The 24,062-nt window shown below is 31.5% G+C and overlaps 1 protein-coding gene across 2 annotated transcripts in view; it reads right to left on the bottom strand.

The window, feature by feature from the left end:
• cmpy (crimpy) overlaps nucleotides 1-17,357 on the bottom strand; it is a 314,093-nt gene extending 296,736 nt beyond the window's left edge. The window contains exons 1-2 of one of the 2 annotated variants that reach the window (XM_085655572.1): nucleotides 17,164-17,357; nucleotides 10,225-10,367 (exon numbers count right to left, since the gene is read on the bottom strand). In XM_085655572.1, the coding sequence (XP_085511698.1) occupies nucleotides 10,225-10,367; nucleotides 17,164-17,312 (292 nt within the window). In that variant the 5' untranslated portion in view covers nucleotides 17,313-17,357. The remainder of the gene's footprint in view (nucleotides 1-10,224; nucleotides 10,368-17,163) is intronic. The other variant, XM_035884245.2, reaches the window with a different exon arrangement.
• Nucleotides 17,358-24,062: the final 6,705 nt, after the last annotated feature.

Genomic DNA, 24,062 nt, shown 5'->3' on the forward strand with positions numbered 1-24,062 from the left:
TTATCATAAATTTTACAGTTAACTATAATATAATATAATATAATATCAATTAACAGAAATCTGTCCGACATTCATTTTCAAATATTACGGATGGAGCCTCTTTCCGGTTGACCGCTAAATCGGAAACATTTCTCCTCGGGCGAATCGTCTCCGCAGTGGCGACCAACTCATTTTGCAAGCATGAACACATATATGTACCATAGCATTTAACTTAACCATCCAAAATAACTCCTAAATCTGTTACAACTATTCTATAAATGTTCTAGAGAAAGTGAGAGAAAGACAGAGAGATCATATTTATAAAATAAAAATAATATGAAAAAAGAAACACTGTCGATTAATTTCTATTAATCCTGAAAAATATCTTTAGAATAATCAATATCGGTCTATATTTGATCTAACAATTAACAAACCATTCTTAAATAAATATTATAATCATCATAATACCAACATCAAATAATGTCCATTTACGAACAACATATTTAACCCTCTCTCTTTGTTTGCTTTCAATAACATGCATTTCACGATGGTAAATTAAATTAGTGGAAGGTTTAATGTACTGAGCGTGCATGCACGCGCGAGCACAACGATGCATACACTTACGACAAAGTGACACGCTTGTATGTAATTCAAATTTTGAACGAAATTCTAGCGAACTCAATATATTGTCCATATTAAAATACAACTTTTGATTCAAATAAAGTTGAGAAAAAAGAGAACAAGTCAGAGATATATATGTACGTGTGTGTATGTGTAAATATGTATGTATATATATATAGTTATATTATATACATATATATTATAGTTAACAAGAAATATTTGTATAAACTTCGAAATATTATACATCCGAAGCGAAATGAACCCGTTTACGTATATTTTAACATCGTTGTAATAAAATTTCAAGCTATTGTCACATTTTTTTTCATTTTAACAACGTAACTTTCTACATAAAAGCGCCATTTCAACGAGGAATATTTTCAAAGGGCTTTATCGCAATGTAAATATGAAGGGGTTAAACTAATTTGTTCCCACCATTTTCAACGTGGCACGAGTACGATATTCCATGAATACTGAACACATTGGCTGCACCGTCAAGCACACTGTGCATATGCATCGATTTAAATGCACTGAGATCACAGCTTCGTTTGTATTATATACATATATCTAACACACAATACCGTTTCTTAAGAAGGGCTTTCATTGGTAGAGTCGAATCATCCTATTGTTCAACGAAGAACATCGAGTTCCAATTCCATGAGATCCTTGTTTGCCGATATTTATTTGACCGGTTTCATATTGGAAGAACAAGATGAAATTCAAATTTGCCGCCTGTGTAATCTCATCGGCGTTATATTCAACGCGGGAAATTCAAATTTACGTCAAACGTGACAAGAAAAATCCGAAGGAATCCCATCGTCTACGTATGATACCTATAATGTCATTTTTGACAAGTATGAAACGTTGAAGAAAGACATTTCTCGATTTATATAAACGGCATGAGCCATTTATCTCATAGGAAAATATTTCGCGATCTGTTAAACGTTTCTAACGGTCAACGAAGAAATTCATCAATTTCATTCTCTCTTGTCCACTACAATCCTATCCTATAAATCTCGCCTATCTCGGCTCGTCGTAGTTCGTTGATTTCCACGATTAAAGTACATTTCTAGACGTTTGACCGTATGTTGAATGAACTTCTACAGGAAAATCTATGACTTCGTTGATCGTACATATCGAAGATTCAACTCAATATTTGCCTACAAAAAAATATTAATTTTTAACGAATTGTTCAATTTATAAGTATATTTCATAATATCGATTTATAAGATATTAATAAAGATTATTTGTAAATCAAATATATTATAACAAATAATCATATTTATGTGAATAAGTAAATGGATTACGTTTGTAGTTTTAATTTATGAAGAATCGATTAAAAATTATTTACATGAAATTTTTTATTTAAAAAACAAAATTGTTAAATAGTTATTATAAATGTCCAAAAAAATAAAGCAAAATTTACACTTTAAAATGAAATATAATATAATATAAATAAAATAAAATATATGTTTGAAGTCTTTAGCAACTTTTTAGTTCCAGAGATGTCCTTATGTAAATAAAAGATATTTACGCTAATCCACTGATCTATATACAATAATTTCTTTAAAAAATCATTGATATAATGACATAAATAAATACATGAAAATGTATAAATACTCGCACAGATAAGCGATACAAACAATTCTTTTCTTTCATACATAAGTGTATTATACGAAATATGAATGATAATATTTCATAAATGATATCTTCGAAACCAAAAAATCATAAAAGCATGAAACAAAAAACAATTTAAAGAAAACAAATATATTATTTTATCAATCTATTGTATTTAAATATTATCAATATAATACAGTTCATTTAGTTAATATTTTTTTAAACGTGCATCTCGTAATTCGAGAGAACTCATATTCGAGAGAACTGTAAAATCGATTTTGTATTAAATTAATATTGTTGCATCGTAAGGGCGCAACCACAAGAACACGTTCAAATGTACTTCTCGCATCGGACCAACGATGTTAATCGATTAGCACGGAGAATCTTCCTCCGTTTCATCCTAATTATCAGAGTCGTAGATCAACTCTGATCGCAATGAATAAGGACGATGAAACAAAGTTCAGAAACCGTTGAAGGTTCTCGACAAAATATTGCTCGCCGCATTTCCTCTAATTAATGGGAGAACGCGATTTCTTTGATTCCCATGGAGCTAGATGCGTGAGATAGTTGCACAATAATGAATATTTCGTGAATATTGAAATGATAACAATATATTTTATAGAAGTGAGATACAATTGTTCTTTTCTACTAACGTATGTAATTAGTTATGTTGGCTATCTCTGAAAGAAAAATGTCGATAATATTTAATAAGACTCAAAAATCTTAATTATTTGAATCCGAAAGCTGTATATTGACTTATTACGATTTAGATCGTGCTGGATATCTCCAATTGAGACATAGCTATAATGATAGTGATAAGATTCGATTGTCTTACACATGAATGCGAATCCTTCGATGCGACTGACTTTTGATTTCTCTCGAACTGTCCAAGAAGACATTAATGAATTAAAAACAGGAAATGGAAAGGGAGAAGTTTAAGTAAAAAGTGTTTGGAAAGGGAAAGCAATATCCTTATTGATCATGTCAGGATAATTCGTTCGAAATGTTTAAACAATTTCATGTGTAATCCTTTGTTCTAATGACCGTATGGAACTATGAATATGTTACATTGATATTTGAAAAATAGGCATCAGATAAAACCATGTCTCGTTTTATCTGTTAGGAGTCTCATTGTTTGTTTATTATTCGGCTCGACGCCATTTATTGAAGGCTACGTACTTGACCAGAGATAACTAAGCTCGAACAAAGGTGATAATGTGTTTTTTATCTATGCATTTTCTTAACAAGTATCCAACGAGTTCCCAAGGACAGGTATTTCCAATAATGATATATTGCTCTTAGAAGAAAGTACTGTGAATAGCTGAGAGTTTGCACGTGTAAATCAACAAATACTTCTACATATATTTTTATATAAAATTTAATAATAATGATAATAATAAAACTGTATTTTTAATTATAATATACGATATAAATTTAATTGTTTCATTTAAAATAAAGAATGGGTGCAATATTTTTTTTCTCTTTTTGCCATAGACAGCCAAGACTCGAAGTAGTATTACTCAATCATTCCTGAAAGCAAGACATTTTCTTATACAAAGAACAATCGATAAAATTTCCTAAGTATTTTACGTTATATCTACTGAAAAGAGTGATCGAGTGTATGGAAAATGTCACCAGATCGGATACATAGAATTATTGGAAAGTTTAATCGCATAACACCTAATGGGCTGGTCGTATTAATGATATGAACATGATTAAATTCTCTTCGATTGATGTTATCCGTATCGACGAGCAGTAATTATAAGTACTTAAATGTAAAACACCTAAAACGATGTTCACTCGAGAACATTCATTTCCCTCGAAATTACGAATGACGGTAAACTCGTCATAAATTTTCTTCCTTTTACTCGTTTTCCATAACATCAATCAAGGACGTTTCTCAAAAAAGGATCGTATTAGCAGGAAACGACAAATTGAATAAATCACGCAAGATGTTTTAGTTTTTATTTTTTTACAATATGTTTCTATGTTATTGCGAATTGTTAATTACGTAATTCTTAAAAAATATTGTTATTTACATAAAGTGTATAATATGAATTTACGATGTACAATAATAACATTTGAAAATAAATTAATAGATTTTGAAAACAACTATGAAAAAAGGAATAATTGAATAATAAATATTTTTAATGTATAAAAGAAATATATTTATTCCATGTACTAACTAATAAATTTATATTACTTTATAACAGATCGTTTGAGGAAAATAGAAAATAATAAGAAATATTTTTTTTTTTTTTTTTTAATTTTAACACTGAATATACAATCTTTCATTGTGATATATTACTTTCTTCAAACATTTTGTTTATTCGTTGACAACTTTCGTCATTTAAGTCGCGAACATCTTTTTCTTTTGCTTTTTTTTTTCTTCTTACTTTTGTGTGATCCACAGAATTAAAATGTAATGTTTTTTAATGTTTCTTCTGTATCATACTGATTCTTCTATAGATGAATGTAATGAATTAAAAACAATATGATGTAAAAATGTTTTACATCATATATGTCTCATTTGTTGTAGATTTATTTTATTTTACAATAAAGACTATATGTATTTACCTTTTGCAAATATTAAAAAAAAAAAAAAATCTATTTTTCTATTCTTCTTCTCTAAAGTTTTTTAAAATATCTATTCATACCTATTTTAAATAACGATGATTAGTTTCGGCATTCAATCATTACCGTTACTTATAATAAAGTGATTGGAGTGTTATCTATTTTCTTTAAATACAAACGTTTGTTGCCGAGCAACGCAACGGAGAACAATCGTACACATACAATAAAGCAAAAACATTGTATTTATCTCAATTTGTTGGAACATAGAGACAAACTTTTATAGGAACATTTTTGGACATATGACAGTTAGTTAAAGATAATTTATCGAAAAAGGTACCACAGAAACATACACCATTTTTCCAGAAATGTCCTCGATTGTAAAATCGTTGTTCGAAAATTCATAACTGAAAAAACAGCGAGCTGACAGATGAAAAATTCCAAGAACATGTGTATAGATACCTGTTGCCGATGAAATCCAATACGTCAAAAGTCTCTCTCGTTCTCTTTTTTCTTCTATTTTTTTTTTCCTCCCTTGCTAATACACCCCTCCCTCCCTTCCCCTATCTCGATAAAAGATACCATTTATGGAGTATATTTAACAAAGGAAAATAATCGTACACAAGAATAGTTTTCTCTCGTTCGCAACTCAAATTCTACGAATTTAACTTTAATAACAATATTCTATCGATACGGTGAATACAAATAAAAAAGAAAAACTAAAAAAATGGAAAAGGTAGGTTTGTAAAAATACGAACTCTCTCATCGTTCATATCCATCAATTTCAAATCATCGTGACCTACATACGTCAATTTCTACACCTCTTTCTCTCTCTCTCCCCCCCTCTCTTCCCCCACCGACAGTACTTCTCAAGAGATATTTCATTTTCAGATGTTCCCGCGTGAAGTTTACTCGACAAAAATTTTTCATTCAAAGAATAAACGAAACTCACGAGATAGTCGATGTAACTTCTAAGCCGATTTCGTTGCAGGCGCCTTTCTTATGCCTTTTCTCGCGTAAAACGTCGACTTATCCATCCTCGCAAAACGAAAACACCGTACACGAACGAAAATCAATAAAAAATTTCATGTCCCGTCGGTTTTGAGAGCGTTACTATTTTTCGAGCGAATTGCGTAAAACACATTTATCACTCAACGTATACGTCCGGATCGTTTGTAAACTTCTGAAAAATGACAGCCTGTTACTAGAAACTCGACCTATAAAAGCAATTTGCGTAAAGAACATTACAATTTTCTCAACTATTACTTAAGAATTTACAAAATTCCACGATGTTCTAATAAAAATTCATATTAGACAAGGACAAAGATTATGAATTAACGATAACATATTTAACAAATATATTTTTAAACGTAATATGTTGTAATGAATTTCGTTTATTTTTTTTCTTTTAATTCTCGTTTAAAAAGTTTTAGAAATCATTAAATTCACTCAAATATTACATCCAAAGTCCTATCGACAACTTTAGATAGCAATTACTAACAATAAAAAAAACTACTTGCAATTACGAACGAAGCGAGAATTACGCATACAATTTTTTTTTTCTCTCGTCGTTTCGTAATTTGCAGAAGAGTTCGTTTTTCCAAACGGAAAAAATATGAGAAACGTAAAAAATATGAAATTCAATTCTCCTGCTCTTTTCACTTGAAGAGACCCTTCCCATTCTAAAAAGTTAGATAGTTTGGGTTTAAAATTCGTCGACGAGTCGAGCATAGGAAAGAAAAAAAGAATAAAAACAAAACCAAGAAAAAAAAACAAAAAACAAAAAACGAGAAGGAACAAAAAATATGCATCGGGAACAAAATTGCGATCGATCGTTTGTCGTTATTTCGTTTCTGCTTGTAACCTCTGCCAAAATGCCCATTGGAAAATTTTCCATTCGACGATATTATTTAAATCGGCTTCGATATCGATGATCCAACAACGAGTTTGTCGGTTTACACGACTGCAGATCTCGTATCGTTGATGCGGAAAGTCGATGTGGAAAGTTAGTTACCGTGTAAAATACACAAGAATTGTTATTCCTATCTATAATGGTAATCGTCGAACTGGCATACTCGCAAAATAACATCGATAAAATCTAATAATTAAAATTAAACAATGTCTATATCTACTTCCACGCTAACACAAGCAAGTATTTGTATCCTGATTGGAAATGCATAATTAGCGAATCAATACTTATCATTTATTTCAAGTACAATCAAAAATAATATCGCAAATATTAATTTCCTCCATGATTTTCCAACGATCGAATTATTTTTAATACACGGAGAAAATGTCGAATAAAGGAAATGCGAATAATATTTCCTTGATAAATTCCGATAATAATTATTTTGTTAGTGAAAAAAAAAAAAAAAATCATCGATGCAAATTCGATTTCCATTTTTTATCGAGATATTCAAAGGTAAAACGAAAAATCGTTTATTCACTCGTGTAATTCATTTAAAACAGTACAAAAATAGAATTTCTTTGCCGGATAAACCAAAAGTATTCGAGGTAACATTGGCACGCGTTCTCCAAATTATTTTTCTCATTCGATCGGTCATTAAGGAAAATTCAAAAGGTTTCACTCGTTTTCCTCGAGAGAAATGTGATTTAGGAAAATCAAACGATAGAAGGTTCCTGTTGTCGAAAGTTCCTAACAAATAACGCTTAAATATGTACTTGGGAGAATAATTGCTCAATTAAATTCGCAAGTAGCCAATGAGTAGGTAGGTAATAGTAAGTAGTGGTAATAGTAGTAGTAATTCACTTTCAGTTTAGAGCCTACGGAACGTACAGTCGGTTCTCTACTTATACCCTTGTCTTATTTTAGTGGAAGTGTCAAGAACTTTCAAAAAGAGATTGCTGAGTAAAAAAAAAAAAAAAAGACGCCGAAACCGTACAAAGCGAAAAGAAAGCGACTTGCACAAGAGAGTCAACCACTAGGGAGACTTAAACTGGAATGTACTTCTGACGTTTGTAGTAACTCGAGCAGTTGCTCGGTCTGGCTGCGCGATTATATTTGATGGATCGAAAGAGTCGAAGAGAAAAAAATAGAAAAAAGGAATACGTAGACTAAAAACATATTTGAAAAATCGTTTTACAGAATGACTTTTTCCGTAAAAAAGTAAATCAGGCTTTAATGCTGGATCTCAAAAGACAGTCAAGTTTAAAAAGAAAAGAAAAAGAGTGTCTCGTAAAAATTGCCAAGTATCACACCAAGCCCTACTATAAAATACAGGGAATAACTAATTTTGTAAAAAACGAACGAAATCCGATGGTTCCGATCGATCGTGACCTCGTAAAATTTATTGAATCGTAACGTTTGCAAGTGCAGTGGAGTAATCGTGCATTTATGCGTGCACGGTGATAAGAAAGAAAACGTTTCGGACTTGAAATTAAAATTAAAAAAGAAAAAAAAAAAAAAAGAAAAATAATTATATTCTAACTGACATACTGAATCGTTAAGGAAACAGACAACGGAAAAGGTTATGGTAACTTGAAAAATATACGGTCCATTTAACTTTGAATGTATATTTAATACAATTATAAGATATTAAATATAATACAATTATTAAATATTATATTAATAATACAATTAGAACATTAGAAATATTTTTTTTCTAACATCCCAACAAATGATCTCTACGATATCATTTTGATAAATATTTTTCAAATATATTTCAACCAACGATTAAAAAATACAAACTATTTATAATATTAAACCACGAGAGAAAAGAGAGAGAGGGAGAGAGAGAGAGAGAGAGAAAAAGACATAAAGAATAAGAAAATTTGTGAAACTACGTATCCGATATCAGCGTCCCTAAAAAAGAGCTCATTTTGTCGGATAAGCACTCTCATCGCTGACGCATAATATCTTATACGGGAAGACATAAGAGAAGAGTTTTATCATTTTTAAAATACCTACGGCGTGTATACATAACTCCCGTAATATATCCTTAATGTGATCCGGACCGACATTACAGCGGGATGTTTTACATTAAGGTCGTCCACCGTACTTATACGGTACCTTATCTCTCTGTCTCTTTCTCTCATGGTTTCCCGCTGGGGAACAATAGAGTATTAGTTTTGCTGCGGATACATATTATATAGTATTCACTAAGAAAATCACAGGAGAATGAAATTACGGCTGGAAAAAAGACAAGCAACAACTTTCATGTTTAATCCTATCGCATGAAAAACAAATATAATGTATAACGTTCGAATGATTTTAAGAATTGTTTAAAGTGGGAAACTAATTCGTTCATCTATTTATCTTGGTCGATATAAACAAAAAAAAACATCGAACAACAAAATGTAAAGTGTGCGAGCGGGAAATTTTTCTTCTTTTTTTTTATTTTTCTTTCTTCTTTTTTCTTCTTTTTTTTTTTTTTTTTTGTTTTTTTTTGTTTTTATTCAACACCTATACACGAAAAATTTTATGAAATTTTATCCGTTACAAGTGAAAATTTTCATCGACGTCGATGACAAAACGATTGTCGGAGTACGTTAAAAAAAGAAAAGGTATTTAAAAAAAAAAAGATAAAAAAACCATAAAACGCGAATATGTTTTATTACATTTTTCTCGTCCTTTTTACACGCGCGACACGATTAAAATTTTCGACATTGCTGCATTTTCAGTTCGCAAGTTACAAAAAGCTTTTCGTTCGAACATCGAACCATACAGAAAAAGATGGCTTTTATTTTTAGATTTATCGATTAATTTGATTTTTTCTTTTTTTTTTTTTTTCTAATATACGTAATACCGTAATAACGCGAAGAATCACTAAATCGACAATAACATACGCGTACTCTTCAAGTTTCCCAAAGTTGCTTAGGAATGGGCTAAATGAAAAAGTTAGTTTCCTTCATTGGAACGAATCCCATGTCTTCACGATAGCATGCATTACTTTCATGTACTTCAAACTTTCTCTCTTCTCTTTTCTCTTTATTTTTCTTTCGTTTCATTTTTTCTTTTTTTGTTTCGTTTTGTTTTTCCTTCTTTTGTTTATATCCCGCATATCGCTACGATAAACAATCGTCGTTTCCGGCTCTCTCTCCTCTTTATGAATTTTTTTGGCCGTCTGATTTTATTAAAAAACAAATAAAAATCTTGCTCACGTTCCAGAAACGAGAGGGAAATTACTTTCGCATCGATGCATAGAAAATAAAAGAAAAAAAATTAAAGGATTAAAAAAAAAAAAAAAAGAGAAAAAAGAAAAAAAAGAAAGATAAAGAAAAAATGTTCAGAAAGTAAAAGAAAAAGGAAAAAAGAAAAAAAAAACAAACGGAGTACGCAAAATTGCCTGCTGCTCTTTTGAACGTCTCGAGGATATTTAATTTCGAGAAACAAGAGAAGGAAAGCGTTTGTAAATTAACAAATGGTAGACATGGGCGGTAGAACCGCATAGAAGGAAAATAATTTCGTTAAAAACTTACTCGCACAGACGCCCTCGTCCACTTCCCGCGTGTGAGGCAGTAGATTTTTGATTACACACTGCAGTCCGACCGCGCAGCTCCCGGAAAAGCCGAAAAGACCCCCGCATGGTTCGCCTTCAACGCGCGCGCATACTTTGCAACATCTGGAAAACAGAGAGAGAGACAGAGAGAGAGAGACAGAGAGAGAGAGAGAGAGAGAGAGAGAAAAGAGAAAAGAGAGAGAGAGAGAGAAAAAAAAAGAGAAAAAAGAGAGAGAGAGAGAATAAGAGAAAGAAAGAGACACATAAAATGTATTATTTTATTTCTGTCGTATATAGCTCGTATATACGTAAGTATGTATGTCGAAGGGGAAGAATATCTCGGACATTGCCCAGTCGTTTTTTCTGGGAACAAAATAATTAAAAAAAAAAAAAAGAAATGTGGATAGCAAGTTTGAAGTTATTGTTTTCTTAATTCATACTTTTGAGATTGTCTGTGTATTTAAAGTAAAAAATATTTTAAAATGAAATCTAATGGAATTTAATTATCCCGCTTAAACTCCCTCCCTTCCATCTCAATTCTTATTAAAAAATTTCGTTTGTAATAATATGTCTGACCAATAATTGAGAAAAATATTTCTAAAATTTTTCGAGAAAATTAAGAAATAGTAAACATTGTTAAATAATGAACATAATACGTATATCTTTTTTATTCAAATACTCTCTTGTTCGAAGAAATTTTCCGAAACTTTTGATTCACCTATCGCGTGATTTACATCGATTTTACGTATGCTCGAGAAAAGAAAAGAACCATAAAATCGTCGTTCGTGATAGGAGAAGATAGAACAAACAACGAATACGTGTAACTTGGTTATTTTCATTCAAACCTAACCTGAAGTTTTGCCCTTCCTCACCGAAAGAAAATTCTATGGGTTAAAAAGAAAAAAAAAAGAAGAGAGAGAGAGAGAGAAAATAAAAAGAGAGGAGAAAAGTTCATCCACGAGTAAAAAGCGCTAACGTTTTATAGGGCAACCGAACGTAGGAAGTTTCAATTTTCTGCCCGTTTGAGCAAAGTAAAGTACAAACATTCTGTAAGAAACCAAATCCTATTCTAATTCAATAGAGACAGTGACAAAAGTGAAATAATTTTCAATCGAGTTTCGTAATTCAAATACCATGAGAATACGATTGGAGTCAACATAACAAGCATTACATGGTAAACATTTTCCAATAAATTCCTGATACTGTGAATGACCGAACGATCTCATTTCGTGCCTGACAACAATCTATCCTCTCTTTCTCTCTCTTTCTCTCTCTCTCTCCTTTCCTTTATCAATTCCCCCTTAAATGAATCTAATCCATTTTGTCCTATATATCTCAAAGATATCTCAAAACTCATAATTGATCTTTGAGGGAACGAAATAGGGTAAAATTTTGAAACAAAAATTTCTCTGTCACTTTTCTTTCCGGTCATTATGGAGACTTTGGAACACCTTGTATAACATCATTATTTAACAAAAAAAAAGAAAAAAGAATTAATATACACGAAATTTGACGAGGAAAAGATTTGATTTAATTTTTGTGTGAAAATCACAACAGAAAAACATTTATGTGCGTGTGCGCGCGCAGCTCGCGCGTGTGTATTGTGTGTGTGTGTGTGTGTGTGTGTGTGAGAGAGAGAGAGAGAGAGAAATAAAGAAAAAAATAATATTTCAAACGACTTTAAATTTTCCAAAATGAACGAAACGAACCTCATATAATGAGTTACACTCTATTAATAGATCGTTATTTAAATAATAGAGAAATTACTAGATAGCTATTTGCTATCTCATAAGTTTTCCGACTGTTTTTCAGTTGAGTCGTATAAATAATATCCAGTATTATATATCTGGTATTAAACTAACTCTACATCAGCGTTAATATTTCTCTACGTTCGTAAAAATAAAAAATTTTTATTTAACTTAATTTATTTCGTCTAATTGATTAATCATTTTCCTCTGTGAATAAAACAATCAAATAAATTTCGTTTCCATCAGTATCGATCGAATGGAGTTCAGTGGATATTCAACAAAATAAAATATTAATTTATATAAATAATTAATAAATTCAAAATATAATTTGTTTTGAGGAACGTAGATCACTTGGATTTCTATGATTTATTTGTATCCATGAAAAATTGTATTTAGAATAAAATAACCAGATTGAAATATAAGAATATATTACAAACGTAATATATTTTTGTAAAGTAATCAAACGTTACGTTTGTATTTTCGTTACATTAATCTCTGTATTCAACACGGTAAACACGTAGAAACGAATCCGTTCTTTCTCGAGTTGTCATCGAGATACGATCACAAACGCGAGAATTTCTTGCAGATAGAACGTGGAAAGCATCGACTAGAATTTATCTACGGAGAGAGAAGGATAGTGTTAAAGGAGGTGTACGTTCTCGTAAGTCGACGAAGAGAAATGATGAGAAATAAGCTTGGCTGAGTACGAAGCTTCTCGCGATATTCTGTTGTTCCTTTTGAAATTCAATTTCTACCTATTCGAATCAGCATAAGCATATAAAATGTCGATTGCAAGTATAACCACGTAGATATACCTACACACGTAACATACAGGCAGAATTTTATAAAGATTACTCTCCTTCGAAAGGAAACTACCTTTACCTACCATACACACATACGTACACAGATACATACGTACATACATACATACATACATAGATAAATACGTGACGAAATTACAATGGCTAAAATGTTGTATTACGCTCGGTCGTTCGACGTTTTCGTATTTTGTACGATCGTTACGATCTTCCCGTTCCTATTCTGGAACGAGGATGAACACATAAAAGCTATTGGAATTAACATTTCAAGCTCAAGATTTGACCAACGAACAAAACGTTTTATTCGTGATATGATTTCATTTTATTCGTAATCAATGGAAATGGTTTAACGAGCATATCTAATTATATCCGAAATAACTGAACCACGATACACCCTTTCTCTACCATAATATAATAGAAACAAATGTCCGAAAGAAACCTTTAGTTTTACATAGCTCGTTAATGAAATGCAAGTTTCATATTTTCATATCATTTAAACTTTACATAATATTCGCATGAAAATGAATGCAACAGATCGGGAATATAAAACGTACGTGCACAATGACTATGATCGTTCCTGAAATATATATGTATATATATATATGTATGTGAGCAAGATTATTAAATAAAAATAAATAAAATTAAAAAAGAGGAAAAAGAGAAGGGAAAAGTAATTAAAAAGAAAAAAGAAAAACAAATGAAATTCTAATCGGCGGAAGAAAAAAAGGAAAAAGAAGAAAAGGGGTGGAAAGTAGAGAGAATGTGGGATTTTTTAATCGATTCAAGACTTTTTCTGGGTTGCGTATAAATTTATCAACGACATTGAATTTGCGATCTCGATAAAAACGAACGGGACGAGCGACAAGCTATTAAGAAAGTTTTCGAATCGAAATGCAATTTTCGATAAATTAAGCGAAATTAAAAGTTTAAATGGATATTGGTCCAAAGGTAGGGAACAAGGATGAGAAGTGTATCAGAGTGTCGGAGTGGGAACAATGATGAACAGGATTCTATATCGTAGAGTCAGCAGATCGATGGTTTTCGTTCTTCGTTCAACGGAAGCTGGCAATAACGAGCCACGTCATGATTCACGAATCAATCCGAAATCCCAATCTCCTACGATTTTTATTCGATTCTCTTTCTCTCTCTCTCTCTCTCTCTCTCTCTCTCTCTCTCTCTCTCTCTCTCTCTCTCTCTCTCTCTTTATCCATCTATCTATCTATCTATCTATCTATCTCCATCTCTCTTTGGATCGATCAGATCTATCGGACATACGGCTCTCGCCACTCGAAAAGCAATTACGTTCAAATTGTTCACCTTACAAGTAACTTCCTCCCGTTTCAAGTGGACCGCTCTCATTCTCGCGTGCAATTTCAAAGAGCGCGAAGAAAAAGGGTCGCTTCGAATGAGAAAAGAGAAAAGGATGGGTTAGGAGGGTATGACGAAAAGAGAGTTTCTTCGCGTCAAAGTGAGTTAACAATGATGATATTTCGTAATTGCTCATCATTTAATTTCCATTGTAATCTCGTCAATTTCATCCGCAAAATGTAAGAAAAAAAAAGGTATATATATATATCGAACGTTTCCGATTGGATTACCAAAATCTTTTACAATCCTCGAATTTTTTTATTTATCTTTATTTTTAGAAATGAAGAAGATTCCACGATATATATGTAGAAATAATAAAAAAATTGGAAGAATAAAAAGAAAAAAAATACGCATGGAATAATTCAGATCTTGATAAAATTAAATCGAGAAAAACATTAACCCGTATAAAACTGTAAATCTATAAATCCTCTTCAAAATGTACGTACTCTGGAAATTGAAGGAAAAGAAAAAAAGTAAATAAATAAGTCAAAGAAAGATATTTCGTGTTGGATATCGCATCGAGATCGTAGATGTAACAGAAAACGATAAATTGATACGATTGTACCTAGTGATTCAAGATGTCCGTAAACGATGCTGACCTGTTTTTCGTCGGGTCGTTTACGAATGAGAGTCGAATGTCATTTTAAAATAGTCACAATATATAACATTATTTTCTATTCGAATATATGTTTTTTATGTGTATACGTTGTAACGGTAAACAAAATAAATATCATCAGTAACAATATTATTCTTCTTTCCTGTAAGATTAACGGATGATTATTACTAACAAAAAAAAAAAGTGTATGAAAAATGAAATATTTTTACTATTACGAAATTGTGATATCAATTCAACAGATCGTCGGAAATGAAATAAAATTATACAAATTTTATTCTTGATTCAACATTTTGCGATTTAATACACGTGTATGTTATATTAATGAATCTTCGTTATCTCGAGTAAAGAATTGGAATGACGTAATAATGATTAATTTCTAGATATTACACCCTTTTACATCGCACCAGTTTATCTTTCGAGATTGTTCGGTATCTTTTTAAAAACACGAAAAGTACTTGAGATACAAGCGTTAAACGACTCGCCCTTTATATATCAAAGAGCTCTGTGTGATAACACGGTTATCTAATGCAAGCAAGAGTAACTCTGTTGAATGGGGCGTGCCACGACAAAAGAGGTCCTTCGTCGAGCGTCAAGTTCCGTTCTTCGAGACTTCGATCATCTCGAGTACGTCCTAACGAGTAAGTAGGTATATATATATACCTATATGCATATATATATATATATATATGCGCGTGCGTGCATGCGTGTATGTGTGCGTATATTTATATTATATATTAGGGTCAAAGTAATATATTAAAAAATATATGTATATAGATAATAATCAAATTACATGTTACAAGTGATAAAATCGATAATTTTTCTGTATTTTATTATTTATCAAATTATTTTATCTATTATTTCATTGTCTAATTATAACGTAATGTATTAGCCTAAAAAAACAAAAAAACGATATCAATAGCCTGATTGATCTCTGCCATTCCTAAGTTAATTATTATTTTTTTTCTTTTTTTACGTTTTATATTAGACATATGATGATTAAAAAAAAGGTAAACTATTTATATACAAACAATCGATTGATTGTTTATATATACAATCAATGTAATGAATTTATATATAATCGATTTATATATAATCAATGTAATGAACGTAACGATATAACGATATAACGATATAACGATGTAATGATCAGATTGAAAAAATTGTTATACATATGTATGTATATATATCTAATAACTAACCATTATATATAATTTTCAAATGGAACACTTTGAACGTAACATGTTTATCTACATCTCAACTGACATAAAAATAAAAAGAAAATGTAAGAATCCATTACGAATTGTTTTGCATTAAGTACACGTTCAACCGAGCGAATTTCCCTTCTCCTTTCTCTTTCACCCGGTTCGTTCGTTTAATTAAGTACACGGAAGCTTGAATATTGCGTTCCCTCAAAGAACCAAACGCTTACCTGGGCTCAAAAAATAAAAATAATTATTATCCGTTCGTCGTTGTTACGTTTTTCTTTTCAAATCAAATATCAAATATCATTTTTAACAATTTACATAATTTTTGTTCATTCGTGCTCAATGGAAGAATTGATCTTTTTTTTTTAGCGGATCATTGAAAGAATCGTAGATAGTTTGACTTCGTATAGTTAAATGATCATCGGTGGTTTAAAATATTTCGTCTGCTGAACTATCAACGATTTTCTACATAAAATTATTTTCAATTTTTGCAATAAGTATCGGAAAATTTCTGTCGTTAAGTTTCTTTGATATCCACTTACTGTGACTTAAGTGACTGACACGTTTATTTTAATCTATCCATAACCTCTTATTAAAGAAATATACGATAAGAGAGATACATATTTTTTTATATATACTCGAATAAAATACATTCGTGTGTGTTGATGTATGTGTGTAATCGTTCACATATCGTGTATCGATATTTTCCCCTTATTAATAATCGTTCTAAAGTAGTAAATGATAATAATCAAAAGTGTAATATTGAAAAAAAATCAGAAAGATCATTCATGAATCAATTAATTCATTTCAATCCTCATAATTAATCCAATCGATATAAAGTAATAAAAATAAAGAAGAAAAATTATCCACGATTTCTTACAATATTCAATTAATCTCTAGAAATATTATTCTTAAATATTTCGTAATAATATTATTGTCGTTGTTACATACATCGTCGTTCTCTATTTCTCTTCTCTAGAACAAACGAGTGCAAAAAAAAAACAATAAAACAAAACGAAAACAAAAAAATAAACGGACGCAAAAAAAAAAAGAACATCGATCAGAGTTACATCGAGTAAGTTTAAATGTATTTTTCTCATGGTATATCCCGTCGGCAAGAACACGTTATTCAAGCAGCTATGAAAAGCAAATGTGGCTAGTTACCTGCAGGGATCCCAGGTGAGGCCTCCAGGGCAATCCTCGTCGGTGAGTACGTCACACTCGAGCGGTGAACACACACAGGATAGTGCCCTCGCAACCGCGATCGAGAGAACGACGATAATGCCCCCCAGGAGTAGTAACGAAGCCCTCATTTTTTTTCTTTTCTTTTCACCTCTTTCACTTTTATTTTGGTTTACTTTCTATATCTTTTTTCGTTTTGTCTTTTACCCTCCTTCGCCTCCTCCTCCTCCTCCTCCTCCTCCTCCTCCTCCTCCTCCTCTTCCTCTTCCTCTTCGAAGAGGAAGAAGAATCAGGCCGATTAACGTTCTCCCACGAGAGAATCCAACACTCACGATCGTTCGGTCACGAGTAGTACGGTCACAGAGGATGGTAGCAGCATCACGTCGAGAGAGCAGCACGGAGACGCGACGGCGCCTTTGCGCCCCGATTTATCACCCCTGATGCACCTACTCGCATCTAAAACGCACGCGATTTCTTCTTTCTTTCTTTCTTTCTTTCTTTCTTTCGTTCGTTCGTTCGTTCGTTCGTTCGTTCGACGCACACTATCATGCAATTTTTCTTTCTCTTTTCTCTTACGAGCTGACCATCCGAAAGTTTTCTTCTATGTATGTCACGTTCATGTACGTATACGTTTAAATGTTTGTATCTTTTTTGTCTGTGCGTGCATGCGTCCGTATGTGTGTGTATGTGTGGTTGTGCGTGTACGCGCACGGATGGTTGAGTGGGTGGGTGGTTGTTTAAACAAAAAAAAGAAAAAAAGAAAAAGGAAAAATATTATCAAAAAGAAAGAATTCTTTCTCGACTTTCTCGCTAAAAGGACACGTCGGTGAATTACGATAGCTCAAAGTACATGCATACGTATGTAGGTATGTACGAGAGCCGATTCGAAGACGACGAATACGATGAGAATGATAAATGGAAGGCACCGATGCGTGTACACACTTCGTTTCGACTCACCGTCTAAGAATAACCGTCCCCTTCGCGTAAAACACGATGATCGAAGGGTGCGGAGGGGCCTGCCGGTAAAGGTAAAATAAGGAGAGAGAAAGAGAAAAAGAAAGAGAAAGAGAAAGAGAGAGAGAAAGAGAAAGAGAGAAAGGAAGAAGATGAAGGAAACCACGAGAATCCGATAGCGAAAAGTCAACTTTTGATTTATGCGAGAAACGAGAATACCCTCCGGAGAAATTTCATAGTTTATACTCGAAGAAAGTAGGCTAAGGTGGTCTCCTATCGAGGATTTAATTATATTATCGGTATTCAAAAGTAGTTAATATAATATAAAAATAAAAGAAAATATTTTATCATAGAAATATTTCTACGAAATTCAATAGAACGAAAGTTAGACAATAATCTATTCCAATCGAATACTATAAATATATCTTAAAATGTGAATTGGTATAAAAATCATAGGTTACACTATTAACACGATTTTCGTATTTCGATGTTAGAAATTTAATCGATATAAAAATCTTCATAATCTTTAACAATCACAATTTATCTCTCTCAATAAAAATAATTTCGTCACAAGAATCTATTTATAATATCGATGTTTTAATTGTTAATATAGAAAAGAAAAAAATAAATAAAACAGAAAAATAACAATATTTCACAAATAAATATCGAAAAGAAATGATATCATTTCGAAATGTTTTTACAAAATATAAGTTGAAGAAATATAATAGTAATGTATATAAATATTTAAAAAAATTTTTAAATCACTATAAATATAGAATGTTAAGCCACACGATTAATACTGCTTTATTAATAGAATTTAGAAATTCCAATAGCTAGGAAAATCTTCGTGGATAATATATTAAATTGACGTAATTGAAAAATCTTTAAGAGTCACGGTTTATTCTCAAACCGAAGTAGATTAGAACGAGCCTGCCAATTTTCCCTTTCTTTCACGTCAACCTCCTAATTATACCATCAAACGTGATGGCTGGTACGGATCGAAAGGGAATCCCTCGAGGTAATCAAGCTTCCAAGTATGTATATATGTATGTATGTGTATATAAACGTGTATGTGTAAGAGATAGAAATAGATAGATAGATAGAGAGAGAGAGAGAGAGAGAGAGAGAGAGAGAGAGAGAGAAAGAGAGAGAGAAAGAGAGAGAAAGAGAGAAGACAGAAAGAAGAAAGATTCTAGGACGCATCGCTCAGAATCGATCGATCATATTCGAGAAACCTTGGAAGGACATCAGGATCCATCGATGAAACTATGCTCGCTACTATCATCCAGCTTGAAAAGTTTCTTCTCCGATGATATCGGCCTCATATTCGATCTACCTTCAACGTTTCTAGCCGCAATGCCGTATTAGACCGCAACGTGCACACACAGACATATACGCACACCAACCCATCCACACACACACACACAAATATGTATAAAATATAATGTATGTGTGTGTGTGTGTGTGTGTGTGCATTGAGAGAACTCGAAATAAGCGTTGAGAATACTTTAACTCTATGGAGCGAGGTGCTGCGTAAGAAACACGGAGAAACTATCCCCGTTACATGCACGTATTTCCCGATGGACATAAACTATGCTGCAACATACGATCCTGAGTATGGCTATGTGCATGTGTGTAGATATAGATATATGTAACGAAAATCGCAAGAGAACACGTATGTATATACCTATATATATCGTGGTAGCACGTGTGCAACGACAACGAAATGAAATATATATATATATATGTTATATACTGCTTCGTATATTCTCATTGACTATTCTGGCAGATGCTTGATATTGTAAGTTTCCCTTTCAAAATTTGATATACCGAAGGATCAACTTCGATGAACGAACCTAGTGTATTCTTAACTTTTCGAGATGATGACGAAGAGATGACAGAAGATAGAAATTACTTTTATCGTAACTTATGAAAGAACTCGTAAAGATCTCGAACAACACAAAACTATATAAACCTAAATGAAAATAATATTGTTATGGTGTTAACAGAAAATGTATTTTAAGGATAATCGAAAGAAAATCGAATACACTCGATCGAACCGTATACTCATTGGGAGGGGGGGGACGAATTTCCAAGATATTATACATACCGGATTATTACATTATTCATTGGCGAATACATTTAAAGTAAGAGCAAGTAAGAAAAATAAGAAGAAGAAGAAGAATCTAAAAGAATCTTTCGAGAATCGAGAGAGACTTGTCGAAAGAAACGATTTTCTTTCGAAGCTTTCGAAAATACAATGTGAAACATTGAAAGAACATCAATATAACGAAATTTCAAAGGAAGTTAAGATAAATGTTGATCGAGACACGAATTTCGAAGGATAACGGAGAAATAAAAAGAAACAAAGAAAAAAAAAGTGAATAAAAAAAAAGAAGTGTCCTTGTGTATTATTCCGTTTTGTTCTGTTTGACGATCGTGTTATATACGAGCGAAGAGAAAAAAAAAAGAAAAAAAAAAAAAAGAAAGGAAAGAATTTAAAAGAAACGAAAGAAACGAAAGAAAGAAAGATGAAGAAGAAAAATTTACGAGAATATTATTCGCCGGTTAGTCGCATAATATAAACAAAAGCTTGTGTATCTCTATGTATTGTTCTTTTCCTCGCTCGTCACGCACATCATCGTACTTTTTACATCGTGCACACGATTATATTTCCCGGTGAAAACGCGCGACGGATCGTGCGAGAGAGGGAGAGAAACAGATAGAGAGACAGATATATATATATAATATATATATATATGTATATATATGTATATATATATATAAAGAGAGAAAAAGAGAGAGAGAGAGATAGATAGATAGAGAGAGAGAGAGACAGAGGGATAGAACGATATGTCGCGAGCACGCGAGGCGCTCGACGTTCGAGACGAACGTGCACTGGACGACCGTAAAGGTTACACACGACGAGAAACTCCGAACGACCCCGAACGTCACCGACCACCCCGACTTTTCACGCTTGCGCCCTAATGTCTACGCTTTCTCTCTCTCCCTCTATCTCTATCTCTCTCTCTTACTCTTTTCCTCCCCTTCATCTTTTCCTCTTCTTTTACTTCTTCTTCTTCTTCTTCTTCTTCTTCTTCTTCTTCTTCTTCTTCTTCTTCTTCTTCTTCTTCTCCTTCTTCTTCTTCTTCTTCTTCTTCTTCTTCTTTTTCTTTTTTCTCTTTTTTCTTCTTTACCACTTTTCCTTTTGATTATCAACTTTACTTTTTCCTTTTTCCTTTTTATCTTCATTCAAAGTTTTATCAACATCTACGAGACGGCTCTTGACGAACGTTGGCTTTTTCTGAATTTTGGTACTCTTAAATACGTTTGATGTCGACTAAAATATGATAAATTGTTGATTTATTTGTTTTTCAAATAATCAAATATTTGGTAACGTAAGCATAGGCGCATACACATTAATTGTGCTTTAGGGATTGTTGAAGCTCCATTTTGCAAATATTTTTATTTGATATTTTAAGAATTTCTACTTTACATTTATTATAAAATAAAACTAATATCTTCTGGTAAAAATTAATATATGAGTGCAAAGAAAATAACAAATATGATAATGGATTTTATATATTTGAAGTTATATGAAAGGTATTAAATAAATATATCGATTTGAGGAATATACAAAAATATTTTTTACTATTTCATTATGTCTACGAAATAATTTGAGTTGATGATGAAAATGAAGAGATTTAAAAAAAAATGGTAATACACGCTGTATAGTAAGAACGTGTTTAATGAAGAAAAGATGTTGTTCGCGAGGAAAGTTTCTTGCTTTAACATCATGCAGAGAAAATACGTACGTTTCTCCTCTTATATGTATATACATACATACATATAACATAATCTCTCCAACGTAACACCGATGGAGACTCGGTTCGTTCGTTGTAAGCCTTCTTCCAAACAAGTTACAAGCGCTAACTGTGACAGATACGCAAGTTGTCAACGTCGTCCTTTCTACGAGAGAATATCCAGTAGCTAGTATCTTCGACGTTTTTTTTTCGTGAATGTTACAACGCAACGACGGGTCTTTTCTTACTTTACATACATGCGTATGTATGCTATATGTATTTATGGTGTGTGTGCATGTATGCATATATATATATATATATATATATATATATATATTTGTATACATTATGTGCATACATCTATCTATGTATGTGTAATTTTGTACCTGAATATATTTATATGTATATAATTATATACATATGTAAATAGTTATAATACGTCGAGCAAACTCATATTAAAAAAATGTCTCTTTTAATGACAAAAGTATTACGTACGCATCATTTACGCATTCAAAAATAAATTTTCAAAACTCGACTGTTGGTTCATTTTAATCTAACTCTTTATCGTAAACAGAAAGTTAATATGTACGATGTAACAATAAATTAATAACTTATGCAAAATCATTAAGTTAAAATATAATATATCTTTTTTATATATATTTGTCATTTATGATTAAACAGAAAATTTATATTAGTGGGATCTTTTGTTAGATGCTGTTATAATAAAAGAATAAAAGCAAAAGTGAATTCTAAAAGAATTACAACGTACATTGTGATGATAAAAAATAAATGGATTAAAAGCAGATGAAACTTTCAAAATATGAATGTATTATAAAAATATTATTTGTGCAATTTCCTTAGAGAAATTATAAACATTTAATATATTCTATAATATGATAAAAGTTAATAAAAAATGTTTAATAATTATGGGAACAATGATCAACATTGTCGTATTATATTCTTTATAATACGGTGTTATACGGTGTTATATTCTTTAATCAATATATCTATATATATATATATATATATATATATATATATATATAATTTTACAATTGATCGCCATATTGCGGTAAAAATTAAATTTTGATAACAGAAACAGAATAGCTTAAAAATATGTCGGATAAAACACGCCAACGAATTACTTGAGATCGTTATACAAGATGATATTAGCGTGCTATGAACTAGTTTAGGGAATAGTCATTCCTATTACTAGATTGCACAACGATACATTTCGCTAAATTTCTCATTAATAGATGGTACAAGATGTATCTTTATTACCTACTGACTTGATATTATCAACTTGCTTATTATTATCAACTGGTGCTCAAAATACTGTTAAAACGTTTATTACTTCGAATAGCTCTTTAGATATCATGTGTTCTCGTTACCAAAATTCAATGTTCACCGAAATATTCAGTCAATAATAGATATACACTCATATTGATTTTAATGGATAATTAAAATGTTGAACATTTTTTTCTTTATAGTTCATAATGGTTTACGCCGACAGATGAAAGTTTAAACAAGGATATGGCTCTTTGTAACTTTAGAGAAAGCTTTATTTTCTTTAAGAAAAATCATGTTAAAGAATGATGTTGTTTCGAGAATAGTTTATACATAAAAATAAAGCTTTACGATAGTGAATTGATTTACAAAATCTAATAATACACGAATCTAAGTATTTTTGACTCTAAATAATTAAGAACTTGTGCATCTATTGGACGATTCAAGTACATACTTTACATGCCAAGAAGATAGAATAGTCAATTATGACAATTTTTGCTGACGAGCAAAATGACATCGTGATGAAAAAGAAATAGAAAAATACGATAAGACTACGAACCATTATCAGAGGAGCATATTATTGTAGATAGTGGCCTTCTTGAGCCACAGATTACAGAGGCCTCTTTGGCATATAGAATTTTCTTAACTTCGTGTCTTAACAGTGGTTAAGGGACTGTAGAACATTCCTTAATATTATAGTAATTTTTTTTGTACAACTTATAAAAATAAATTAAAAGTAAAAGCTTATTATACGTTTCATGAATTATTCTAGATTGTAGACGGTCAATGGATCGAAAAAATCCATTAAACATAAGCATTTACCCAGACACATTTACT

Source organism: Vespa mandarinia, chromosome 3 (genome assembly GCF_050613455.1).
Source record: "Vespa mandarinia isolate Hongniang chromosome 3, ASM5061345v1, whole genome shotgun sequence".
NCBI classification, from domain to species: domain Eukaryota; kingdom Metazoa; phylum Arthropoda; class Insecta; order Hymenoptera; family Vespidae; genus Vespa; species Vespa mandarinia.